The sequence below is a fragment of the Pelmatolapia mariae genome, linkage group LG3_W (assembly GCF_036321145.2).
Source record: "Pelmatolapia mariae isolate MD_Pm_ZW linkage group LG3_W, Pm_UMD_F_2, whole genome shotgun sequence".
NCBI classification, from domain to species: domain Eukaryota; kingdom Metazoa; phylum Chordata; class Actinopteri; order Cichliformes; family Cichlidae; genus Pelmatolapia; species Pelmatolapia mariae.
This window is the reverse complement of record NC_086229.1, coordinates 6,185,771-6,212,075: the sequence shown is the minus strand read 5'-3', so window position 1 is coordinate 6,212,075 and position 26,305 is coordinate 6,185,771. Positions and strand designations below refer to the sequence as shown.

Below are 26,305 nucleotides of genomic sequence, written 5' to 3'. Positions count from 1 at the left end.
AGTAGAAACATGTGCATCAGTGTGTCTAAGTACAATCATCTTAAACATGATATAGTCAAACCCCCGTCCATGTGATGCGCAGTCAGAACAGTACGGGGTGTTTTGTTCTTTAGTCCCTCACAGGATCATCACTGCAGTCAGCCAGGGTCACCATCTCCCTGACTGCTCCTGCTGCCCTCCAACATCTCCAGCTTCAACAGACTTTAGGATTATTTTCCAGCTGTTAATTATCCAAGCCATTTCCTGTCATATTTGGTATGTTACACTGACATGTTTTTCACCTTATTTAGCCTCATTTTCAAACTTGCGGGATAAATAAAGCATTTCTTATGTTAAGTAATGATTAATTACGATGTCACAAAAGGATTAATCCTATTATCCTGATGAGTTTGATCCTGAAGCAGCTTTAAACAACACTTTAAACAACAATCACTAAACAACAGTTTAGTGATCTGTGGCTGACAGGCTCAGTTTCTCTCCAGCTCAGCACTAACACGTGAATCTTCCACAGGCTGAGGTGTGATGTTAGAGGGCTGCTCGTGGTGCTGATCACAGACAGGCTCAGTTTGATCTGAATGCACATCTGTGTCCAAACACTGCAGGAAGTTCACATGTGGTAAATCCACTGCATCGGCACAACCGTCACTACCAGTCGACTAATGTGACACTTGCAGACTGAGTGATGCTGGTGGTTTGTACTGAGTGTGAGACAGAGCTGACCTCTGACCTCAGGGTGGAGAAATCTGATAGAAAACTCTTTGTGTAGCAGCTCAGATGGTGACCGCACTGATCCCTGTTCATAATGTCACCAAAGCTAATAAACTGTTGGCTAAATGTTGTCAGAGGTAAACAGAGGTGAGAGGAGCAGATAATAAGGATTAAATATGAGTCACTAAAAGCTGCTCGCAGTTAGAGAATGAACTCTCTGTAAAGCTGGGCACACGCTGTGTTTTTCAGCTCGTGCTCAAACAACCGAATCGCAGGGGTTAGAAGGTCATAGGTCACGATGCAGGTCTCGCACTATACGGCCCGATGCTAATCTGTCTCTCTGTCTTTCACTCACACACAACTTACTTGTGCGCAGTGTGAGAGGTCGCATTAAATCGTCTCTTGGCGCTGCTTCAACAGTGAGATACCTTCATGAGGGGCGACCAGGATTTCAAACACATTTGATTTTCTTGTGATTGCTGATCAAGAGCTGGTCGTGAGGTGTGAATCACTTCTCGTTACCCCGTGTGTGCTACACGATGCACGACACATGATTACGGCGAAACTCGGGCCGATCCCCAAAACAGTCACACGAGTGAAAAATGGTCCCAACATGGTCCAAAAATCACACAGTGTGTGAACTTAAGCAGTCAGCTCGGTCCTGGACATTGTTACTGACATAAAGCTGCTCTCTGCAGCCATGTTTGACCTTTGTAGGACTACAGTAATGGAGGATTTGGAGATAATCTTCCTCCCACCCTGAGAACATCTGACTTGTCCAAAAAGGCATTTAACTGCTTTAGTCTGCTGCGCTTGTGCAGAGAATTTTCTCCTTGAGATCTGATCTTCTGTATTTCCTCAGTAAAGACGTCTCTTTGCACTAGCTTGATGATGAATAATTCTGTGTCTTTTCTTTCTTCAAGATCTGTCACTTTGTTCGTTCTTTGTTGAACACCTTTGTACTCTTTGATGAATCGTCTGAGCCTGGCAATGGCCTTGATAGCTCTCGACCAACTGGAGAACCTCTTCAAACGCTCTAGCACTGGGTTTGCTGCCTTTGAATATACAGTGTGCGTATAGCCTTTACGGACTTCAGGATCCATTTCTTCAACCTCTCCCACCATTTCCTCTCTGACTGGAAGATCTTGTTTCCAAAGAAAATCAGGACCTTTAAACCAGTTTGAATCTTTCAGCTGAGTAGCATTTAAACTTCTTGAGGCCTGATCAGCTGGATTTTCCTCTGAGCTGACATGCTGCCATGTCCCAGGACTTGTGCTTTGTCTTATTCGTTGGATTCGATTGGCGACAAATGTGTGAAATCTTTTAGCATCATTATTTATGTATGCTAATACGACTTGTGAATCTGTCCAGTAATATTCCTGTAGATTCTGGATGTCTAGTTCTCGTTTGATCACATCTGCGATGCGAACTGAAGTCACTGCCGATGACAGTTCGAGCCTTGGGATGGTTGTTTGCTGAATGGGCGTAACTCTTGCTTTGCCCATGACGAGTGCACAACTGACCTGTCCTTCTCTACCCTTTGCTCTGAGATATGAACATGCGCCATAACCACTGAGGCTCGCATCTGAGAAACTGTGCAAATCGTACTGCACAATGTGAGCAACTTGTGAATAGCTTCGTGGGATCTTCAAAGCTGCCAACTTGGGCAGGTCTCTCAACCATGATTCCCATTGTGGTAGAATGTGATCTGGGAGATCCTCGTCCCAATTAATTTTGTCCTTGCACAAAGTTTGGAGTATTTGCTTTCCAATTAATATGAATGGGGCAACAAACCCAAGGGGGTCAAAGACTGAAGCAACAATCGAGAGCACCCCTCTCCTTGTCAATGGGTTGTCTTTAACTTGGACTCTGAATTGGAATTCATCTGCCTCTATGCACCATTGTACTCCAAGTGCACGTTCAATGTGGAGTTCTCCAAGAGCCATGTCCTGGTCTTTGGCTTTAGCTGGTTCGTCTTGGGGAATAGCTGCCAGCACTTTTTTATCGTTTGACACAAACTTATGCAGATGTAGGTTGCCTGTTTTACAAAGTGGCCTTGACTCTTTTACCAGCTGTATGGCTTCGACTGTTGACGTCAAACTAGCGAGTCCGTCATCAACGTAAAAACCTCTTTGGATGAACTCAATAGTCTCTTTGCTGAATCTGTTTCTACCTTGAGAAGCAATATGTTTGAGTCCGAAATTGCAGCATCCAGGAGATGAAGCTGCTCCGAAAAGATGCACTCTCATCCTGTACACTGAAGGCTCAGAGTTTAAATCGCCTTTGTCCCACCAAAGAAATCTCAAATAGTCTTGATGCTCCTTGATGACATGGAATTGGTGGAACATCCTCTCCACGTCACACATGATGGCGATGGGGCCCTTTCTGAATCTACATAACACTCCAATCAGTGCGTTGGTAAGATCTGGTCCAGTCAGAAGGTGTTCGTTAAGAGATGTTCCCTGGAAACGGGCCGAACAATCAAAAACCACACGTATCTTTTCAGGTTTGTGGGGGTGGTAGACCCCATGGTGCGGTATATACCATGCTGCCTCATTATCCAGTTCTTGCTCTGGGACCTTCTCTGCGTCTCTCCAGTTGAGTTCAACTGCTTGTTGTACTGCAGGAGTAACTTATCGAACAATGATTCTGTGGCTTATGCCAATATCATTATTGTGATTTTGAACTTGAGACATACAACCAACTATGCTCCAGCCGAGATCAGTTAGCTGTGCGTAAGGCTGATTCTCCTCACCTGCAATGACTTATCGTGGCAGAAGGGCTTGCTGACAGTTATAGCCGAGAAGCAGACCAACTTCGCATTCAAGCATTGGAGGTAACCTATCTGCCAGCCTTTCAAGGTGAGGCCAACTCAAAGCAGTTTCAGACGTCGGGATGTGTGATCTGTTCACAGGGATGAACTCTCTTGTATAAACCGGTGGCAATGTAATTCTCTTTTCCTCTAACTTGAAGATTTACCAGTTTCTCACATGGTATGACTGTTGACTTGGCAGACATGGTTGATAGTCTTAGATGAGCCTTATTCTTATCCAACCCGTTCTCACTCCCGAGGTGTAAAATACTGACGATTTGTCACGTCCCTTAACTTCTCATGCTGACGCTGAAGGTACCCTTCCACGTTTTTATGCGACGCTGTGGGTTGTCAATTCATTCCAATATGAAGCCGCTCTCGGCGATCAGAGACGCTTCGAGCAGAGGCTCCAGCCATCTATTTACTCCAATAATAACCCCGTCACGGCGAAACGTGACGCCTTGAAGTACAATCTAACTGGAGAACCGTGGACCCTCTCCACGAACGGGTTTTTCTCCCTAATTTAATGCTTTCTTTTAATGACATCCTTAACATTTCTCAACAAAAACACATGAAAGTAACACTGATAATTCAACAATAAAATCGCTTCATTTTCCAAAGTGATTCACGATCTGAAAGTGCGCAGATTTAACGTACATAATCCTTGGTTGGGTTTATTATTTTTATTTCACACGTAAAACACATTTATAGTTTTATTCACCACTCCTGTTAGTTTTGGATGCGCTCGGCTCCAACCAATCAGACGCAACCGGTGTAAGCGAAGGATGATGGGGGAACGGAGAGACCCGTTTATAAGAATAAGAAAATGAGGCGGAACTGATTGATTCTAATGCAGGTATGTAAAAATACATATATTTAGAGTAACAGCTTGATGTGTGTTTCAAAGTTTGTTTTTCCACAAAAGCTTCAAACAAACAGGGGTGACTGATCTCGGAAACGATTTAATGCATTTAAAAATGGCTACAGCTACCGTCAGCATGCTTGCTAGGTAGAGTACGGTAACGACTACACGTGGCTAGTGCAGCATTAGCCATTTAAACCAACGATGATCATTAAATCTGTTATAAACATTTAAGGACTTGTGTGTTGCAAAAGAGCCTCACATGGTGTGTAAAGCAGTTTTTGCGCTAATAGTTCTGCTAGCTCTTTACAAACCTATGATGCTAACGTTAATTGCTAACGTTAACCGGAGCGCTAAGCTTCAAGCTGCTGACGAACTCCGTCAAGACAAGCAAGTAACCCTTTTTTTTTTTTGTAAATGTGATGTAGTGGAAACAAACGTTAAAGAGGGGACACACTTGTCTAATTTATTGTACGTAGTAAACGTTACATTATTTGATATATTTATTATAAATTTTATATATGTGTATATATGTTTCAGTAAGTAAATATTCTTCAATCTCTTTTTTCCCCCATTTTCCGCAGATCAGCATCAATGTCCACGTGAAGAACCTAGTTATGTTGCCAGTGTCAACCCAACAAAAGGCACTTTCACAATATATAAAAGAAGGTATTCCTTTTTTAAAGTTTACTTTTATATTTGTTGTTATAGTTGAGTTAGGCAGGGCTTTTGTGCAGTCCTAAGGAACATACTGCCTAGAGTGTTTTTCACTTTGTGGAAGAGTTTCTTTATTTATTTATTTTTCTGTTAGTGTATGGAACTGAGGTGCTTTGTCAGGAGCTCCTTCAGTTGTTGGAGGATGGAGAAGAGGATGCAGCCATGACTTGTGAGACGGCGTCTGAGTCAGCTGCTACTCACTAGGAGATCAGAAACATGGTGTCCTTGCAAAAGTGGAAAGAGGCCAGGCCTTGTCTTATAGACAAGGCCTGTAACAGGAGGGTTTTTGCAGCCTTCATCAGAGTTTCACAAGCCAATAGGTACGGTTTTTAATCCTATGCATTTCTTGCTATGTTCTATGAGTGGGTGCTGTTATTGTATTTTTATTGTGTATCAGTTAATTTCCAATTCTTTTTATATATATTGTGTGTTTTTAATGTTAGTTCGCCTGTTGCCTGTGCAAAGGCCAGACCATGTGTGTGACTGCCAAGCAGGTAACGTTGAGGTTTCACCCGGCGCAGTTGTGGCTCTTGTAACCATAAATGGTAAGTTGCCCTTTTGTCACACAGTACATACACAATAGATGTGTTTGCAGGTTTTAGTGCAAATTGTACATTGCTATCATCATTGTTTATTTATATAGCACTTTAAAAACACACAAGGCTGACCAAAGTGCTGAACAATAGAAACATAATAGATACATCTATAAGAATTGCTATCTTGTTTTGAATTACCCTCGGCCCGCAGTATATGTGGGCACCTGTCAAAGGTCATTTGGATTTACCAGACCGCTTTGAAAACAACATGAAATCTTCACAACATGAAAAAAATGAATGCTTTGACCCATGACTGAATTTATCTTTATCCTTCCTAAAGGCTGTTATAACCTTGCACTGCCAGTGGTGAGCTGCACCAGCTGTGACCTAATGTGGTCGCCCTCAGTTAAGGACATCCTGGGTAGTGGATATTGGCCTGGCACCTTAAATTTCTGCACCCTGTTTTCAATGGATGTCTTTCAGTCTTTCTATGACATTAAGAAGGCTGCACCAGGGATGTCACTTAAGGCATTTGTCAAAATGCTGGATGAAAGAACAGCCCATTTTGGAAGGGTGAGTTTCTAAATTTGTCACGTTTAAGGAAATTGTGCAAATCAATGTTTATGATGACTGTCCGTGAATATTCTGTTGTTTGTCCTCTACTCAAAAGACTGGCCGAATATCAGCTGATGCCTTCAGTAAAAGCTTTGTGGAGTGGAGTGCTGTTTGAGGTGGACAGGATGTGCAAGGAGCCATGCTTTAGCTGCCCTGCCTGCACTCCAGACGTGCTTGCCGTCTCAGTTGATGGAAACTGTAAGCTTTATCGCATTCAATCAAATACAAGGTACGCTATGCATTGTGTACATAAATCAAATATGGCTTTGTAGAAAAATGTATTTTAATGTTTCTTTTCAAACAACTGTCACTGTGTCCGTTCAGCACTTCAGAGCAGGCGAACTTTGAAGGTGTCTTCATTGAAAAAGATGAGGAAGTTGCTGAGTTTATGAAATACATCCAGAGACACACAAATGATGTAAGAGACTCATATATATATTATTGCTGTCAGCGTTAATCTTGTTAAAATGACATTAACGCCATAACCACATACACATACGTGTGTGTGTGTGTGTATACATATATGGATGGGTGGATATTTATTTTATTTTTCTCTTGGTGTTGTCGTAATATTATTTACTTTACTTTATCTTAATGTATACTTAATTTTGTCACCATGTGTATTTAAAAAAACAAACAAAACAACATGATTTTCATTTTGTGTTATCAGTGCTGTCCTGGGGAGATATGAGGTCTTTTGTGACTTAAGGCTAATTCAGCTAATTGTTATGCATTTGTTTTAAAAAGTTTGTCCCTGATAGGGCTTAATCATGTCATGTCTTTTATGTTAAAATCTTTGAGTGTATAGGTCCCGGGGAAAGGGTTGTGCGGATCTTCATCTTGGACTGCAGCAAAGGAGTCGTCCAAAAAGTCCACTGGGAAGTTGGATGAAGAGGGCATGGAAATAGCTGTTTGTCGCCACGGAGTCCTCTTAGCTGCATTGAACATGTTTCGAGGGGAGATCTTTGCTTACCCCCTTTTTCTCCAGAGGAAGTTGGGAGCTAGCGTCCCTGGACATATTACGTTCCTTTGCTCTGATGTGGCCTGTAAATATTGGAAAAGTTGGAAAAGAGGTGGGACAAGTAAACAGTTTCCTGTCTAGGGCGAACATTGAAGTACAAAAGCAGGTATGTGTCTGTGTGTGAGATTCCACTCAGTCTCCTGCTCATTAATTCTTATTTTTATACGAATTGAAATGCAGGGCGAACAGACATGCTGACCCTCCTGGCTTTGGGGTGGACCAAAAGGAAAGTGGAACAACTGGGCCGCAGTTTGAGCCAGAGATATCTCAAGGTGGTTTTTTTTTTTCAACACCCATTTTAATGTGTGTGGTAATGGGGGAAAAACACCTGTACTCTAAAATCATCAATGTGAATGACATTTATTAATGTATTCTTAGATCATAAGGATCCTTAGAGAACAAATGGAGAGCCTGAATGCGACCAAAAATGAGCTGGGTGTGGATGACGACACACTGCAGCAATGGGTGGCTGATGTGCAGAAATGGGCTGAAGGTGAGTCTCAATATAATGCACTCATGTATAACAATAGGACCCACCATGGCCTCATTAAAGAACTTTAGGTAGAGTTAATATCTTTCTGACAGTGTCAACAAACAATGAAAAATAAGTTTTGTACAAGCAGAATTTATGGCAGAGTTGTTGCGTTTCATCAAATTGGATTGAACCTGGGTTGAAATGATGTCGTACTAGTTGGTTTTATAAACCTGAACACCGACATACTTGTTATCTAATGATAATGCAGCACATGAAGGCTACAGATGTCTTATAATGAATGTCATCAAGTCAGTGATTACAGAGTCCACTGTAGTTTGGTGACTGTTACTCATCCTGTATTCTGATTAATATTCCTCTCACTTAGAAACTGATCAAACTGATGGCAGCCTTGGAGCGTTGCAGGCACAAATAGAGGAGCTTGTCGTCATCATCAGAGTGTGAACACAAAGTCTTTACAGACAAAATGGTACGTCCCAGTTTCTTTGAAATGGACCGTTTGATACTTAGTTTGTACAGCTACTTTGTAAACAGAATAAAATCAGATCCAGGTTTGTTTAATCTGGATGTGATGCATGTTCTAGCAAACAAATTGATGAGTGTAGATTAAAATGTAAATATATACATTATGTGAAGGTGTGAATTTTTTATGATTATTTACAGATAGCAACAAGAGGCGACACAGAATTCGCAAGGTCATCTTAGATGAGAAGAAATGCTTGGCGGCTGCTGTTGACGACTACAACAAGCTTGCTGAACCAACAAAGCAAATCGTATCCAGTGATGCCCTCATCCAGACTGACATTTATGGAAGAAATATAGTGTCATCAGAATCCAACTATTTTTAGACATTGAATTTATAACACTGAATTTTTATCCTCCAAATTTCCCTGCAAAAAATATTCACCTGCAAAAATTCGCCTGCAAAAAATTCACCTGCAAAAATTCACCTGCAAAAAATTCAACTGCAAAAATTCACCTGCAAAAATTCACCTGCAAAAATTCACCTGCAAAAAATTCAACTGCAAAAATTCACATGCAAAAAATTCACCTGCAAAAATTCACCTGCAAAAATTCAACTGCAAAAATTCACCTGCAAAAGTGATGACCTTAAATGACCCAAGCCAGAGCAATCAGCACTAGATCGAGTCGAGCGGCTCTCAGCCAATTAAATTACGCTGTTTGATCACATGACATCGTTAGCCAGCAGCGTGTCTCCTAGAAGATAGCTGTTTAGAGGTGAGGGATTAAGGCTGTATCCCAATTCAGGGGCTGTATCCCAATTCAGGGTCTGCAGCCTTAAAGTACGCAGCCTCAACGATCCTCAAGGGCCGCGTACTCAAAGACCGCTAAGGCCGGAAGTGCGAGGCTCGTGAAATGGGACGGTCCAGCCTCCGTCGCGCTGCCCAGGTTGCCTAGCAACCATAACACCAACCGCTGGAAACGTTTCATACAGCTTTGTTTGACAGAAATGAAGGAGAACATATTTTGTTCGTGTGTTTGTTTCTACACGAGCTTTGTGTGATTTAATAAGTATCTGAGGCTGAGACCGCAGGACTGTAAAACATGATTGTTGGCCTTCATATCTGTACTGAACAGTCATTTAGGATTAGCTAGTAAATAACAATTAGCCAGTGTTGTTCATGAGACTAAAGTCAGTGTAAATATGATATGGCCAATATTATAGTTATTATATTAATCATTATAAGTTATTACAGCAGTGAGTTTGAACTCTCAAATCAAATCACTTCTATTGTCACATCACATGTGCAGGTACACTGGTACAGCACATGTGAGTGAAATTCATGTGAGTGAACTCTGTGTCTAACACTGAGCTTCAGTAAAGATTCAAGTTCCAGTTATTTATAAGTCCTATCACCTTAAATCTTCACTCAAAGACAAATATGTTTGACAGTGTATATGTATTATATATAAGAGACAAATGTTGTTCGTTTGATATGTTGGCATTACTAAATTTGGCTCAATGCTCACATATATGTGTAAAACGAAAATGTACGAGCTGTGATAACTGTTGCTGATAGAATGAAGAGTAGACTGATATATGAAATATTCCTTTATTGGGTGAGAAAATCAGACCATGTCATAACTGCTTTAAGTCATACAGAATAGATATCAGAGCCTTAAACAGACTGACTTCTGCTAAATGGGTCAAACTGGGCAGAAAGTATACAAACACATAACATCCTTATAGAATATGATGTAACACTATAGATCAACTTACCTCTGAGTATATAAACCATATAAACAATTACAGCAATATGATGCAACAAACACAGCAGTGCTACTAATCCAAAATACTCAAAGCTTCATAGAACTGAAACAAACATTTATTTTTAGCTCCATTCTGCTGCTGATACATACTTTAGGTTTCTGAATATTAAACTTGTTGCTGCCTTTCATAGTGTGTAACTTGAAGGCCCTGAGTACTTTCTCCCACACTGAAAACACTGGAATGATAACATTATTTGAACATTACCTAATAAGACTGATTCAGGACAGACAATTAGTTATTTTAAACTTTTCTAGCAGTCCTTCACAAACAGGGAACAGTCTGTGTATTCTCTCCATCTGTCAGCTGCTGCTGGCTCTTCCTCCTCCTCTTCCTCACACACTGCTGAGTGTGTCCTGGTGGATCATCAGGGGTGCAAAGCCTCACAGATGATGTGCAGCAGTGGGTCCCTCAGTCTGTCCTCACTCTGGACACTTGCAGTCGTCACACATGGAAATCAAATGTGTGATAAGCTGCAGGATTCAAACACAAGTGTAACTTATAAATACACGTTCATACTTTTATTCCACAATCAGAGAGAAAGAAACAGAGAGAGAGTGCAGGACAGACAGACAGGTGACAGTCTCAGGTGTATACACTGCTACAAAACAGCACAAGAGAAGGAGGATTTAGTGTTTGTGTTATTACGAGTGCTAAACAAGAAGAGTTCCAGATGGTCCAGTGGACACATGTGTGACTCCTGTGATTAAAGCATCTTTCTTTCAGCTTAACGAGTGAACCGTCAGCTCGTTCAAACACACGTTAAAGTCCGTTTGGCTCGACACCACCGAACAGAGGCAGCAATATAACATAGCTAACATTAACAGTGCAGTGAATCCTGCTTGTGCCGTCATATTCAGGACTGCAAACCGAGCAGCATCACTGACTTTCAGCTTGTTGTGTTTGTGGATTTATGGCTGACTTTAATTATCCATAAAATCATCACATTCTCTGTAAGAGAATCAATGAGTACTAAAAATGTGCACCTTTACCTGTGTGTTTTCTGGAACAGGAACAGGGTAATATCTGTGACCCAACTCCCACAGCTGGTTGGGGGACTCATGTTGTTTTCTGTTCGCAGTGGATGGTTGTCCCATCCACTGCAAAATGTATTAAAATTATCCTCTAGTCGAGGAAGAAAGATGTAATGGCAGCAAAAGAGGTGTGCAGCATTTGAAATGTCAAGAAGGCCTTCTTCCTCAGGGTTGTGAAGAACATCGTAGTAAATGCATGTAACGGCCACCCAGAGGTCTCTCCACAGTCGCTCTATTCTGAAATAATATATAAAAAATATTTAAATTAGGTATGGCCTTTCTTTTGGTGTGTATGAGAAATTCCCTGCTTGTTTCTAACCCTACATGAAATGTGTGCATGACAACAGTAATAATACATTATCAGGGCATGTAGGAAGGACCCAGGCATATCACTTAAAAGGTGTCAAAAGGGTTGTGATGATCAGTGGCAATACATGAGATGACAACCAGACCATTAACACAGAATGAACATTCTTGGAAGGAAGTAACAGACTGGAAAAGGTGTGTGAATAACTAAAAATAGGGCAGAGTCCTGAAGGCTCTTTGGGGTTTGTAGGACCTGTCCAATATTTTCTTCCTTGAGGGGTAAATAATGGAAATTGAAAGAAACAACAACAACAACAACAACAACAAAAAACAAAACAAAACAAAAAACACCTGACACATATCAGACAATATATCCTGCTGGATAGGGCACTGTTCTCTAAAGAGATATTACTATAAAACTTTTTTCATAAAACTATACCCTTTAAATGTTTATGTATTTTTAAATAATGGAAATAAAGCTGCAACACCTTCCATCTTATGTCAGAAACATTTGAGGTTGACAGTATTTTATGAGAACAAACCTTTGATTGTGCACACTCATTCCTGAAATGAAACTGCCTCTTCCTGTGCCACGAACAGTAAACATCAGCCGTGCAACCTCCACATTTTCCCATCCGTGGTTGCCACGAACCCTGAAAACAAAGAAGAGTACCCCAAAACATTCGAAGCTTTAAACAAACTTAGATCTGATGATAAAGAACAACTTATGCCTTAATCAGAGTGTTTTTAAAAAATGTAAAAGAATCCTTAAAGTCTTTGATTGCTACTGCTCTAGAAGGCATAAAACATGAATTGTCTCATGAATGCACTTTCCAGCATGTATCAGTATGAAGTTTAATTTAACACAGCTGTTAAAACATTTTTCAGGATTTAACAGGATAGTAACAATTATTTAGATTTATTGAATTTGTAGGAAATTACACAAGTGCCATCTTGTATCATTATGATCTGTGTAAAGAGACAATTTTAAGAATACTTTTGCAAAAACACGTTAAAGTTGGAAGTAATTGGCCGATGTTCCAATCTTGAAGATCAGCTGTGCCCATTTGTTGCACATTGTGGGAATGGAGAAGTTGAGGCCCTTGCAGGCTCCCCACAATTTTCCCCAAACTGAGCGACCCAGCTAATTCAACACCTTTACTAAGCAGTGCTGTTATGTAATTGGATACAAGGGGTGAGATAGTAATATTTTCCCTCCTTGGTTGTAGCTCCCTGACATTACAAGGGTAATCATTTTATGATGTCGGGTTCAGTGTTACACCAGGATTTCAAATACAATATCATCATCAATAAGAATTAGTATTATCATTTCAGAATTGTAGGTAACAACTTTTAAATGCCATAGACTACTTATTTGTTTAATTTGATGTATTCACTCTAGGAGAGCGCAGAGGGAATATCCCGTTTAACTTATGCTATCTGTTTAAGTTTAGATACTATTTGTAAAGATATTGACCATATCCTTTTCTGAAAGTGTGGATATAATGGATGGGGTAAGGTACTGGCATGCCACAACTTTATAGTTGTTAAATTCTGGGTACAAGTATACATGCCCATCTTGTACATGTTTTTTTAATATTATTATTATTATTATTATTATTATTATTATCATCATCATCATCATCATCATCATCATCATCATCACCATCCTACCCAATTACATGTTTCTTTTAATCAGGTTATGCTGTTTTAATGACTTTACAGTATAATTTACATTGTGTTCCTTTAATTTTCCCTAATTGTATGTTATATTAATCCCATATTTCCGTTTTAATATTTCTAATGTTTGCATTGTTTTCTTCACTGCCTGGTCTGCCTCTGTCTCGCCTGTATGGATGCATTTACACCTAAATTTCCCCAACAAATGATGTTTTAATTCACCACTATTCCAGTGAAACACGAGTCTCCCATCTTCCTGCTACGGGTCTCGAGTTTTTGTTCACCAAAGCACACACCAACTTCATACTGACGGACATATCACTGCCCTATTCCCGCCTTGCCTGACCGTGTTTTGTGGCTTTGGTTCACTTCACCTCACTCTTCCCCATTCTAGTCATTAAATCAGGCCGTTCTGCAACCATGGCAGCCATTCACTCTATGGCTTTATTCATAGTGTATTTTACCCCTTAACCCAATGCCGTTCTCGTTTCCCACATTATATTTGCAGTGTTCGTCTATCTATCAATATCTGCGGATTATGGTTTTGTACCGAGTATCCTATTTTGTAGAGCACAGCATGTAAAGGTTAGCTCGGTTAGCAGGATGCTAGCATGTAGCGCTTAGTGAGACACGCATCAGACGAGTTGAGCAAAGACCCCGTCTGTGTACCTTATACGTGACCAACGGATTTAAATAAAATTAACGTTTCAAAAGACAAACTTGAAGATAAAACATAATATACTTACCGGAGAACCGCCAGGGTTTGCCGCTGCCATCATGCCGCTCCTGAATTCAAAACTGCCTCTGCAGACAGGCAGGGGAGGCGCGGAACTTTTCTTTGAGTTAGTCAAACGTTTTCCTCAGTTCGAGTAGATGATAAAATAAAAGAAAAATGAATGGTATTTTAAGTAGGACTAGGCGTTCTGTAATGATCTCTATTTAGGAGAAAAACTTAATCACTCACCTCTAAACAGCTCTCTTTTCAGAAGACACTGCCGGCTAACATGTCATGTGATCAAACAGCGTAATTTAATTGGCTGAGAGCCGCTCGACTCGATCTAGTGCTGATTGCTCTGGCTTGGGTCATTTAAGGTCATCACTTTTGCAGGTGAATTTTTGCAGTTGAATTTTTGCAGGTGAATTTTTGCAGGTGAATTTTTTGCAGGTGAATTTTTGCAGGTGAATTTTTTGCAGGTGAATTTTTGCAGTTGAATTTTTTGCAGGTGAATTTTTGCAGGTGAATTTTTGCAGGTGAATTTTTGCAGTTGAATTTTTTGCAGGTGAATTTTTGCAGGTGAATTTTTTGCAGGCGAATTTTTGCAGGTGAATATTTTTTGCAGGGAAATTTGGAGGATAAAAATTCAGTGTTATAAATTCAATGTCTAAAAATAGTTGGATTCTGATGACACTATATTTCTTCCATAGACATTTGGCCCTGGCAGAGCACAAGTGAACGTAAGCTCTGGATTTCTAAATATCCTTTTTAAACAAACTCCCAGTATCTGAGCAGTAGTTGAATGTTTTGTTCTTGAGTCATAACGTGCTACTATGTTTTCCCATCTGATGTTGTTAAACTGTAGCTGCTGCTGACGTCCGGACAAAGAGAAAGGTCTTTGAGAAGGTGATGGCTGTGAGGCGCCTGAGAGAGGACGAGATGATCCATTGCAGGGAGATGCGGCATCACTGGACAGTGTTGCGAATGCGATCTGTGGTGTTGGGGACAATCTCCTCAGACTGTAAGCACATCTTTTATTTATTTATACATTTGGTGATGAATTGATTGAAAATAATAGCAGATGCTAAAGTCTTACTGGATCTTTTACCTATCTTGGGGTTGCTAGCTAACACTGCCTTCTCCCTTAAAAAAAAAGTTTAATTACAGGATCCTAATTCCTTGTGTTTATGAGGTGAGTTTTTTTTTGTTTGTTTGTTTTTTTTTACTTTACTCATATTTATTTATTTAGTTGTTTTTATAGCCTCCCTTGTTGGCATGTCGGAAGATGCACAGAAAGGACTCCATAGCCTGGTTTAAAAACAACAAAGTGAACTGAAAGCTGAAATGCTCAAAATAAAGGACATGTACAAGAGAATCCTCAGCCACCAACCACTCCTGGAAATGGACTCGGAGGAGGAGGAGGACATTCCAGACGATGCCACTGAGAGTGATTTGAGCACTTCTGATGAAGACTGATTGTGTCATCATTGATGTTATTTTTGATAAAATAAAAAGTTAATCACATCTCTGTTTAATGTGATTTTTACAATGTCTGTTTTAGAAATTGCTTATCATCAACAGGCATTTTACATGTTGAGAAGAAAAATGTAATTCCCTTGGTGCAGTTGTTTACCCTGAATCATTCTTTCCCATCTAATTTAATGACTAGTGTACATGTTCAGATACGATAACATAATTTAATTCATCGGATGCTTTCTGGGGTGCTCAAATTATCACAAAATTTAACAGCACCAGGCAGCACACCCATGAGGAAATATTTTTTGTTCAGTGTTTTGTTGAAGAAATCAACAAGTACAATTGAGATGTTTGCTGTAGTGGTGTGTTTGTTAAGAAGCATGCCAGCACACTGGTGAACTGACAGTCCCAGAATGCACCCGAGCCAGTGACTCGCCCCAGAACAAATGAAATTAATTATCTAGAAAGACAACCCTGATCAAAGAATAAGTAAAAGAGTAGGAAACAAAAGATAAGGAAAGGTACTGTGGGGTAGGAAAGAAAGGCCAGAGCTGTGCAAAATGACCTCCAGCAGGCCACAAATGTGTCTGCTCAAAAGGTCAGATACTGACTCCATGAGGGTGGTATGAGGGCCCGATGTCCACAGGTGGGGGTTGTGCTTACAGCCCAACACCGTGCAGGATGTTTGGCATTTGCCAGAGAACACCAAGATTGGCAACTTTGCCACTGGCGCCCTGTGCTCCTCACAGATGAAAGCAGGTTCACACTGAGCACTTGTGACAGAGTCTGGAGACATATTGGAGAACCTTCTGCTGCCTGCAATCCTCCAGCATGATGGTTAGGCAGTGGGTCAGTAATGGTGTGGGGTGGCATTTCTTTGGGGGGCAGAGGTAGCCTGACTGCCATTAGGTACTGAGATGAGATCCTCAGACCCTTTGTGAGACCATATGCTGGTGCGGTTGGCCCCGGGTCCCTCCTAATGCAAGACAATGCTAGACCTCATGTGGCTGGAGTGTGTCAGCAGTTCCTGCAAGACGAAGGCATTGATGCTGTGGACTGGCCCACCCGTTCCCCAGACCTGAATCCAATTGAGGACATCTGGGACATCATGTCTCGCTCCATCCACCAACTTCACCACAGACTGTCCAGGAGTGGGCAGATGCTTTAGTCCAGGTCTGGGAGGAGATTCCTCAGGAGACCATGTGCTACTTCATCAGGAGCATGCCCAGGTGTTGTAGGGAGGTCATACAGGCATGTGGAGGCCACACAGACTACAGAGCCTCATTTTGACGTGTTTTAAGGACATTACATCAAACCAGATGAATGATTCTGTATTGCATTGATCAAGGAACCAACCCAATAGGAGCTAAAGGCATCCTCTTCACATTACTTAACTCAGTAAGTTTATACTATGTTTTTATGTGCATTTTCTTCATCAGTTTAGAACATAACTGTCACGGTGCTGGGTCGTTGACCCAGCGTTTTGTGTTGTATGATTATTTTCCTCTGTTCTAGTTATTCTGATTTTGGTTTTCTGTGTCCTCCCCTTGTGGGGTTAGGGTTAGGAAGAAGCCATTTACGTCCACTGTGAGCGGCCATCTTTGAACAGAGGCGGGGGTTTACGACACCAACTGTCTGCCATCTATAATCCAGTTTTGAGATCCCTTCCCAGACGCCTTAACGCCCACTCACACCCTGGGCCATCTGACCTCAGGAAATCACATGATAGGGTGGGGCCAGGTTTCACAATGAGCTCACCCGAAACTCTGGCTAATTAGGACCCACACCCGCTTTCACACCTTGGCTCATGTGAGTAGGTAGAGGATCATCAGGGGGTCCTTTGTCCCCCTTTGGGGGGGAAACTCCCACTAGGTTTAAATCTGGGACTCTCCACCATTTGACCTTAGAACTGAAGAAGCTTCTTGGATGAGAGGTGAAACGTCTTCAAGCAACTCAAGAAGTCCAGACGCTTTTCTTTCCAAGCTCCTTAGTCTACGATGACCTGGATGACTGAGAACCTTCACAGACATGTCTAGTAAGTTGATTTTACAGCACAATAAGCTGCTGAACTACTTCTATTTTATTTTGATTCTTTGCTTGAGGCTCACATACTGGTGACAAAGGAGAACGGTTGAGCTTCGTCTCATAAAACTGATACCGCTTCACCTCTAGGGTGAAGTCGAAGGCCGTATCAGTAAACCACTCTGAAGTCGAGCGTGCCAGTGAAGGCCCAGCAAAATCTTTGAAAATGGGGAATAAACAAGCAAAATTAACACCTGACGAGGAATGGTTAGAAAAACAGCAAACCGAAGCAGGTAGAATAAGTGCAAATAGGTGGAGAAATCCACGAAAAGCTAAAAACCGCAGCTGGGAAGGAAAATGCAATCCCTCAGCTATTACCCAGCTGAGAGCTGCTCTGAAACAAGAAATTACATTAACAATAGACCCAAAGAAAAAATTAAAACTTCAATATGCTAACCATGCACAGACAGTGGTGAAAAAGAAAGAGAAGGTCTCAGTTTTTGCCCTCGATGCTGACACTGTTCTCACAGCTTTCAGTGGAGGCTACAGGGGAGGTTTCAGAGGCCATAAGAGAGGGAGAGGAATGCGTAGGGGAGGAGCAAGAGGTAGAGACAGACCTAGATACACACCAAACAGTAATTATAGCACTACATGCTGGAAGTGTGGAAAAGAGGGACATTTTGCACGTGACTGTAAGAAACCAAGAAGACAGTGACTCAGAACAGGATAGCAACTCAGGTGAAGAGAACAGTTCAGATTAGGAAGAACATAATAATCCCTCACCAAGTAAAAAATTAGAGATCTAGGTAGAAGTTTAAAAAGGGCTGGAAACAGACCCAACTGAATACATATAAATACAAGAGGAATGAAGTAAAATAAACGAAAGGCTAAATTAAATTGGAACCTAACTGTAATGTATTCAAACTGATGATAGCAAGGATAACAACCTGTAAACTGGTATTAACAACGACACATAGTTGGGATGAAGACCATGCCCAGAATGAATAGAATGAAAGAAAACACATGATTCACACAAACACATATTAGATGAAATAGAGAGATGCATAAGGTATAATAAGGTTGTGTCATTGTTCAGCCAAGGAAAGTGTGTGAAAAGGAAAATGTTTCCAGCTTGGGAAAGGGTGAAACTGCAGATCACCCGCAGCCCTTGGTGGATACAAATAAAATATAAATAAATATTGTAATATACTATTGCTGTTATATAAAGAGATAATAGCATTAATAATGAAATAATATTAATATGAAGAGGCACCTCGGTCAGTTATGATGTGAGGTGGATAATTGTTAAAAGTAGTCTGCATCAAGCTTAAGGTTTGCTCAACTTCAGTACAATGACATATGAGATGAAGAACATAAAGAAAATATCTAAACTAATTAAGTGCATAGAAGCACTTGACCTGCTTGAAAACCTGTCATCCTAGATGAGACATTGCTGAAATATAGAGCACACCTATACTAACAACTAATAAGTGTTAAGGTTCAGAAATTGAAGGAGAAGAGAATACCAAAAATAATGACCACTGATCCGGCCTGGTGCAATTAGACAACATTTTAATGAATACACGCGCGGGAGATATCCACTGTACGCCGACAGCAGCAGATCTCATCTCAATAGCGACACAGCATTGGTTTTATACATCAGGGTATATTTCTTGACGCCCCCTCATACGTCAATCAGATACATACATGCATACGTCAAACCAAAACCACAAATGTTCAGTTAACTTTGACATAGTTTAAAAGAACATCGTGTTCGTCTCCATCCAGGTGTCTTCCCACAAGCTCGCCTTCGCTGTCGCTTATCTTCTGGAACATCCTGCACAGTCCTGCACAACCTGCAACTTATGCAAGAACAATATGTGGTCTGCCAGCAAAACATGTCTAACCTTTTACCTACCAATGAATCTATTAACTGTGTGTGTGTGTATGTGTGTATATGTCACATCCTCAGCTCCACTTTGTCTCACCTCACACCTCTGCTCATAACCTTTCATCAGACAAAAGGCCAGCACGTACCCAACTGAAACTATATGTAATATATTGAATACATATTTTAATCAAGAACCTCTACTAAAAGCTTAATCAAAAGATATAAGGAAATAGAAGATAATAGAGAATAACCTGGTTATTCAAATAACCTCATCCAAACAGCTCTTCAGAATAACTTGCACTTAGACTCTGCTTTCGGTTTCACTTCTGCAAGAGGCACGCTCTGCAAACCTGCAGTTTCCTGTCAAGACTTTTAGGCCCAGATTATATTCAGAGGTGAGCCTTTAGGTTTAAACATCCAAATGCAATATCAATATTAATTATCAATACAATGGTAATGAAGATTATAGAAATAGCAACAAATAATAGCAGCAAAATATCTTTCTACTCCTGACATAAGCTAAACCCTGTATATAACAGCTAAAGCTACAAGAGTGAGAAGCTGAATTAAATATGTGGTCACTGCTAAGCTGATGAGCAAGTTACACATTTTTTAGAGCAGGAGCTGCATGCTATTAAAGCTCAAACATGCAGCTGTCTGTGAGCTCAGTTTTTTCCCTCATACTTCTGATTTGTTTTTGGCAGCAGCCTTTTTTGTTTTGTTTTGGTTTGTTTGTTTTGTTTGTTTGTTTGTTTTGTTGAATTGAAAAAAATAAATAAATTTGTGATCACACTTGTGTATCACAGTGACACATAATGATTAGGCATATGATTTACTAATGCAGATGAAGTTTATTCTAAAATTCAAGGAGAACGAAGAAGAACAGCATTTTCAGTTGTGTCTTTACTGTTGTTCTCTGTGTAGTGTGCTGAGTTTTTTTTTTTTTTGCTTTTTGCTTTTTGTTTTTTTGCCGTGTTGCTTGAGTGAGGAATACTGTGACTTCTGAAGTAGCTCTCACCATGCGACCTTGATGATGATAAGTTCAGAGCCAGCTGAGAGCTGGGTTGTCTGCTTTGCTTTAGGTGATAAGGCAGAAAAGTTAAAACTCAGTTTCTTGTCTTGAAGGAAAACAAAGAAAGAAGGAGGTTTTGTGTTTCTCAGCCAAGAACAACTACGATTTCATTTTCATTTTCTGTTTTTGAGAAAGGAGAATTTAAAATAATAATAATAATAATAATAATAATAATAAAACAAAGAGTGATATTTTGTTTAAGTGGAACAAAACAATGATCTCTTTTTTTCTGAAAATTTAAATCCACGATCTCTTAATACCCTCCAAACAGTCGACAACAACCTTTAGAAGAATAATAAATTTATGTTTCAGTGTAAATTGAAAAGTTTTAAACATCAACTGATTGAATCCATTAATATGAAAATGAGTTTGAGTGAAAGAGACAGACATGTACAGACTGAACTATCTGTTAAACAGTCAGAGTGTTTCTCTAACAGGAGACACTCTTTACACTCAACTCAGCACAGACTCACTGAGGAACCACGACCCACCCAAAACCCAGGATAAAGAGTTTGAGTGAATGTGGTGTTGAAGGTGTGGAGGTGGATCAGAGTGTCAGAGGAGACTCTGTAGAAGGACAGAGTGCCAGCAGGACAGTCCACATACACTGCTGCTCTGTTAGAGGAAGAGGAGGAGGAGGAGGAGGATGTTAGTTTGTTATTGTGACAGACAGAATGAGGACCATCATCAGAGCAGCTCAGACTCCAGGAATGATCATTCCGTCCAAACACACAGTTTTCACTGTCTCCTTTCCTTCTGATGCTTCTGTAACTCACTGATATAAAAACATTTTCTCTCCACTCGACCTCCCAGTAACAGCGACCAGTCAGACCATTTCTACACAGCAGCTGTTTCCAGTAATCAAATCTGTCTGGATGATCAGGATATGACTGAACCTCCTCCACACGTGTCACCTTCCTGTTGTTGTCAGACAGTTGGAGGCTTGTGTGTACTGTGTTTGTGTCGATTGTGAGTTGACAGGAATCTGATGGAGAGAACAAACACAATCCAGCTGCAGTTATTGATCCATCATCTGTTCATTGATTGACACTTTGATGATGACTCCTGACATGATGAAGATGGTTGAATGTGTGCTGCTTTGTTTTCATGAATCCCATTAAAAACACACTTACACTTCCTCAGACCTGGTCTCAACCATCGGACTCCAGCAGGCTGCACCCTGAAAGGAGGAGGGGTCAGAGCAGTCAGCATGCACACATGGACATTACATGGCTCTCATACACATACTGTTAGACATTGACAAAGGAGCAGTCCAACATTTTCAGAAATACACTTCAATCCATAGGTGGATCAAACTGCTCATGATGTGGACTGATCCTGGATCTGGATCTGCCTTTGCTGCCAGCTGTTTTTCTCTTATTGGTGTCAGTGCGTTTACAGTACATGACCTCTGACCTCTGAGTGAGTGCAGCATTCTACATGCAGACAGTGTGTATCTGTAAAAATCATTTGTATTTCTAAAATATGATCACACAATATAGCGTCTTGATGAATGCTCAATCATCCAGACACAAACCTGCAGTCAGCTGAGACTGAAGAAGTCACTTGGATTAGTGACGATACGTTTCTCCCACAAAACGTTACGTCCAGATGAACAGAATCAACTTTTGGAGACACGCAATATAGCATTTTTTTGTTAAGGTTTGGTTACAGATACAAAGTATTTTATTGTATTTTATGCTTTTATATCAGCCCTGACGTTTAATATATGGAGCTATGCTGCTGTGATTTATGACCGTTCTTCTTTGCTCCACATCAAAGAGTCTATGGAACTTCTTTATGATGACTGGGACAGTTATAGAAAAACATTCCCCCCACCATTTGTGCACTCTTCCACCCCACTGGATTACTTCTTACTACCTGCGAAACGTGCCCTAAGCAATTCCAAGAAGAAATCGAGGAAAAGAGGCTGTAGGGCCGGCATCCAGGTACACATCAGATGAGCCTACAGATCGGAGATTTCCCGACTCGTCTGGAGGCGTCCCGGTTTCTGCTGCCAGTTACCCTTCCGGATTTGATTGGAAACACGTACTTGCAGCCACTACAGCGTGGATCCTGCCCATCTGATGCTCTGGATTTTGCTGATTATCTCCCCACCGCTGCGCCCTCACAGCCTGCATCGCACAACCGGTGGTTGGTCCCGCCGGTTCCGTGGCACTGCTGGAGACCTCGCATGCGGACACGGTGTTTGCTGTCAGTTCCACTCCGACAAGCTGATGGGAAACCTGCACTGCCAGCTTTTAATCGGATTGCGCTCTTGAACGCCCGCTCCATCGCAAACAAATCTTTCTCTCTGAATGAGCTCTTCACAGGGAAAAGCCTGGACTTTCTGTTTCTCACTGAAACATGGCAAAGGGGTGGCGAATTTATTCACCTAAACGAACTGCGTCCCGCAGACTGCTCTTACTTGGGCGCCCCCCGTTTAGGTCGCCGTGGTGGAGGTCTTGCTGTTGTCTTTAAGAACAGTTTCACCTGCAGAGGTATGCAAACTGAAAACTATTCTTCCTTTGAGTCGCAAACAATTAAGGTGGGCTCTACGAACATCCTTTATTGTGTTTTAGTCTATCACCCTCCTGGCCCTGCTACTGAGTTCTTAAAGGATTTTATGGACTTCTTATCTTCTATTATCAAGCTGGAGAAAGTTTTAATTCTTGACGTGGCACTGCTTGACGTACACAGGCTCCATCTTCGAGATCTCATGCTCTCCTTAAATGACACGGTGAAAACTCTTAGATCAGAATATTTTTCTAGACTCATAACAAAAAACAAGAGAAATCCCAAGTTTCTTTTTGACAAAATTAGTGCTATTGTCTCCCCAGATGTGGTACCTTTAGATGTACACTCTAAAGTAGATAGTAATAAACTCCTCCGCTAAAATCTCCCCAAAGCTTTCTTGTTCTCATAGTCAGGCACTCCCTTTGTACTCCTGGTCGACTTTTACAGCTGTAACATATGGTGAAATAGAAGCCCTGGTGGACAAAATGAAGCCATCCTCAAGCCCCTCAGACATTATCCCCACTAAGCTTTTTATTAATGCCTTTGACACCATTGGTCCTTGGGTTGCGAACCTTTTTAATGTTTCTCTTCAGACTGGGGTGTTCCCCAGCTTTTTTAAACATGCCATTGTGGAACCAAGGCTCAAAAAACCCAACCTGGACCCAACACTACTTCAAAATTTAAGACCTATCTCCAAACTCCCATTTATGTCAAAACTCCTTGAGAAGGCAGTAGCTGTCCACCTTACGGCATACTTGGAGAAATATAACATCCATGACCGTTTTCAATCTGGGTTCCGTAAATTGCATTCCACTGAGACAACACTGCTGAAAGTTACGAATGATATTATGATGTCAGCAGACTCCGGAGAATACACAGTCCTAGTCTTGTTAGACCTTACCTCAGCCTTTGATACAGTCAACCATACCATCCTGATAAACAGACTGAGAGACCTGGTTGGGATGTCTGGCTCTGTTCTAGACTGGTTTTCATCTTATATATCTCAAAGGAGTTTTAGTGTGTCTGCAAACCAGATCATGTCGGAATCTACAGAGTTGTTGTGTGGAGTTCTTCAGGGCTCTGTGCTGGGACCTATTCTGTTTTTAATATACATTCTTCCTTTAAGTCAGATAATACAGCAGTTTCCTGAAGTATCTTATCATCTTTTTGCTGACGATATTCAGCTATATTATTCTTTTAAGCCTGCTGAAGCTCATAAGCTCTCCAATCTGATTGACTGTTTAACCAACATTAAACAATGGTTGAACAATAATTGCTTACAGCTAAACCCGGTCAAAACAGAAACTTTGATTATTGCACCAGGCAGTGCAATACACGATATTAAACGGCGACTGGGTGACTTAGGTTCCTCACAGAAACATAACCTTAGAAACCTGGGTGTTATTTTTGATGAAGCTTTTTCTTTGGAGGGACATTTAAATCAGATAGTAAGAACCTGCTTTTTTCACTTGAGGAACATTTCTAAACTTGGATCCATCGTGTCAACAAGTGAACTCGAGATGATAATACATGCTTGTATCTCTACAAGACTTGACTACTGTAACAGCCTGTTTACTTGTCTAAACATGAAAGGGCTAGCCCGCCTATAGGTTGTTCAAAACTCTGCAGCGAGGCTACTGACCCGCTCGAACAAGGGTGTTCATATGACCCCTGTTTTAAAGTCGCTGCACTGGCTACCAATCAGATTCAGGTTCCATTTTAAAATTCTAGTTTTAACTTTTTGAGCATTACAGAGACAGGCCCCACCTACATTGCTGATTTGATTCGTACACATACCTCCACTCGTAACCTGAGGTCATCAAACCAAAACCTTTTAGTGGTCCCCCACACTCATTTTAAAACCCGAGGGGACCGATCTTTCCAAGCTGTTGCACCCAGACTGTGGAATGCACTTCCCCTATTTCTACGGGGTTTGGACTCAGTGGAGACCTTCAAAAAGCAGCTTTTTTATTTCAAAAAGCTTTTAATTAGACCAGGGTTTTTATGATGTATTTTATGACTGTATTATGTTTTTTAACTAGTAAAAATGGTAAATGGCCTGTATTTGTATAGCGCTTTACTAGCCCCTAAGGACCCCAAAGCGCTTTACACAACCAGTCATCCAACCATTCACACACATATTCACACACAGGTGATGGCAAGCTACATTGTAGCCACAGCCACCCTGGGGCACACTGACAGAGGCGAAAGCTTTGTTTTCCTTCCCTCCCCCAGTACACCCTGAGGAAATGTGAAACTTAAAGAAAAGTGCATATTTCCAACAGGAAATAGTGGTGCAATGGATCAAAAATCTCATGGTTCGGAAAAAACATTCAACTGAAGACTCATTCCACGCACTTATATATATGGATGGCCGCTAACTTTCTGCTTCTTAATTCAGATAAGACTGAGGTTATTGTACTCGGCCCTGAAAATCTTAGAAATATGGTATCTAACCAGATTCTTATTCTGGATGGCATTACCTTGGCCTCCAGTAATGCTGTGAGGAACCTTGGAGTCATTTTTGACCAGGACATGTCCTTCAACGCACATATTAAACAAATATGTAAGACTGCTTTCTTCCATTTGCGCAACATCTCTAAAGTTAGAAATATCCTGTCTCAGAGTGATGCTGAAAAACTAGTTCATGCATTTATTACTTCCAGGCTGGACTACTGTAATTCATTATTATCAGGATGTCCTAAAAACTCGCTGAAAAGCCTTCAGTTAATCCAAAATGCTGCAGCAAGAGTACTGACAGGGACTAGAAAGAGAGAGCATATTTCTCCTGTTTTGGCTTCCCTTCATTGGCTTCCTGTTAAATCCAGAATTCAAAATCCTGCTCCTCACATACAAGGTCTTAAATAATCAGGCCCCATCTTATCTTAATGGCCTTGTAGTACCATATCACCCTATTAAAGCACTTTGCTCTCGCACTGCAGGCCTACTTGTTGTTCCTAGAGTATTTAAAAGTAGAATGGGAGCGAGAGCCTTCAGTTTTCAGGCCCCTCTCTTCCAGTTTGGATTCGGGAGACAGACACTATCTCTACTTTCAAGATTAGGCTTAAAACTTTCCTGTTTGCTAAAGCATAGAGTTAGGACTGGACCAGGTGACCCTGAATCCTCCCTTAGTTATGTTGCAATAGACATAGGCTGCCGGGGATTCCCATGATGCATTGAGTTTTATTATTATTAACCTCTGTCTCTCCTCCACAGCATGTCTTTCATCCTGTTTTCCTGCTCTCACCCCAACCGGTCGCAGCAGTTGGCCGCCCCTCCCTGAGCCTGGTTCTGCCGGAGGTTTCTTCCAGTTAAAAGGGAGTTTTTCCTTCCCACTGTCACCAAAGTGCTTGCTCATAGGGAGTCATATGATTGTTGGGTTTTTCTCTGTACCTATGAAGCGCCTTGAGGCGACTTTTGTTGTGATTTGGCGCTATATAAATAAAAATTGACCTCGCAGCCCATTCTTCATTCGGTGGGCTGGTTTCAGTCATTATGCAAATTTACTTGTCAGAGTGATAATTTAAGACTGTTATTT

The 26,305-nt window shown here is 41.0% G+C and overlaps 1 protein-coding gene and 1 long non-coding RNA gene across 2 annotated transcripts; both read right to left on the bottom strand.

The window, feature by feature from the left end:
* Window positions 1-10,349: 10,349 nt before the first annotated feature.
* Window positions 10,350-14,266, bottom strand: LOC134624200 (uncharacterized). Its single transcript, XR_010093465.1, has 4 exons — window positions 13,821-14,266; window positions 11,937-12,047; window positions 11,047-11,325; window positions 10,350-10,527 (listed from the first exon to the last, which is right to left on the bottom strand). It is a non-coding gene; the product is annotated as an uncharacterized LOC134624200 (long non-coding RNA).
* A 6,442-nt stretch (window positions 14,267-20,708) lies between these two features.
* Window positions 20,709-22,545, bottom strand: LOC134620299 (stonustoxin subunit beta-like). Its single transcript, XM_063466383.2, has 2 exons — window positions 22,369-22,545; window positions 20,709-21,227 (listed from the first exon to the last, which is right to left on the bottom strand). Exons 1-2 carry the CDS (start codon window positions 22,543-22,545, stop codon window positions 20,709-20,711), a joined length of 696 nt encoding a protein of 231 aa, XP_063322453.2.
* Between the last annotated feature and the right edge of the window lie 3,760 nt (window positions 22,546-26,305).

Coding starts and splice junctions, on each gene's coding strand:
- LOC134620299 (XM_063466383.2), bottom strand. CDS start 22,545: ATGGAGCGGGCGTTCAAGAGCGCAATCCGATTAAAAGCTGGCAGTGCA. Junction 21,228..22,368: donor CAGGCTGTGAGGGCGCAGCG/GTGGGGAGATAA, acceptor TCAGATTCCTGT/CAACTCACAATCGACACAAA.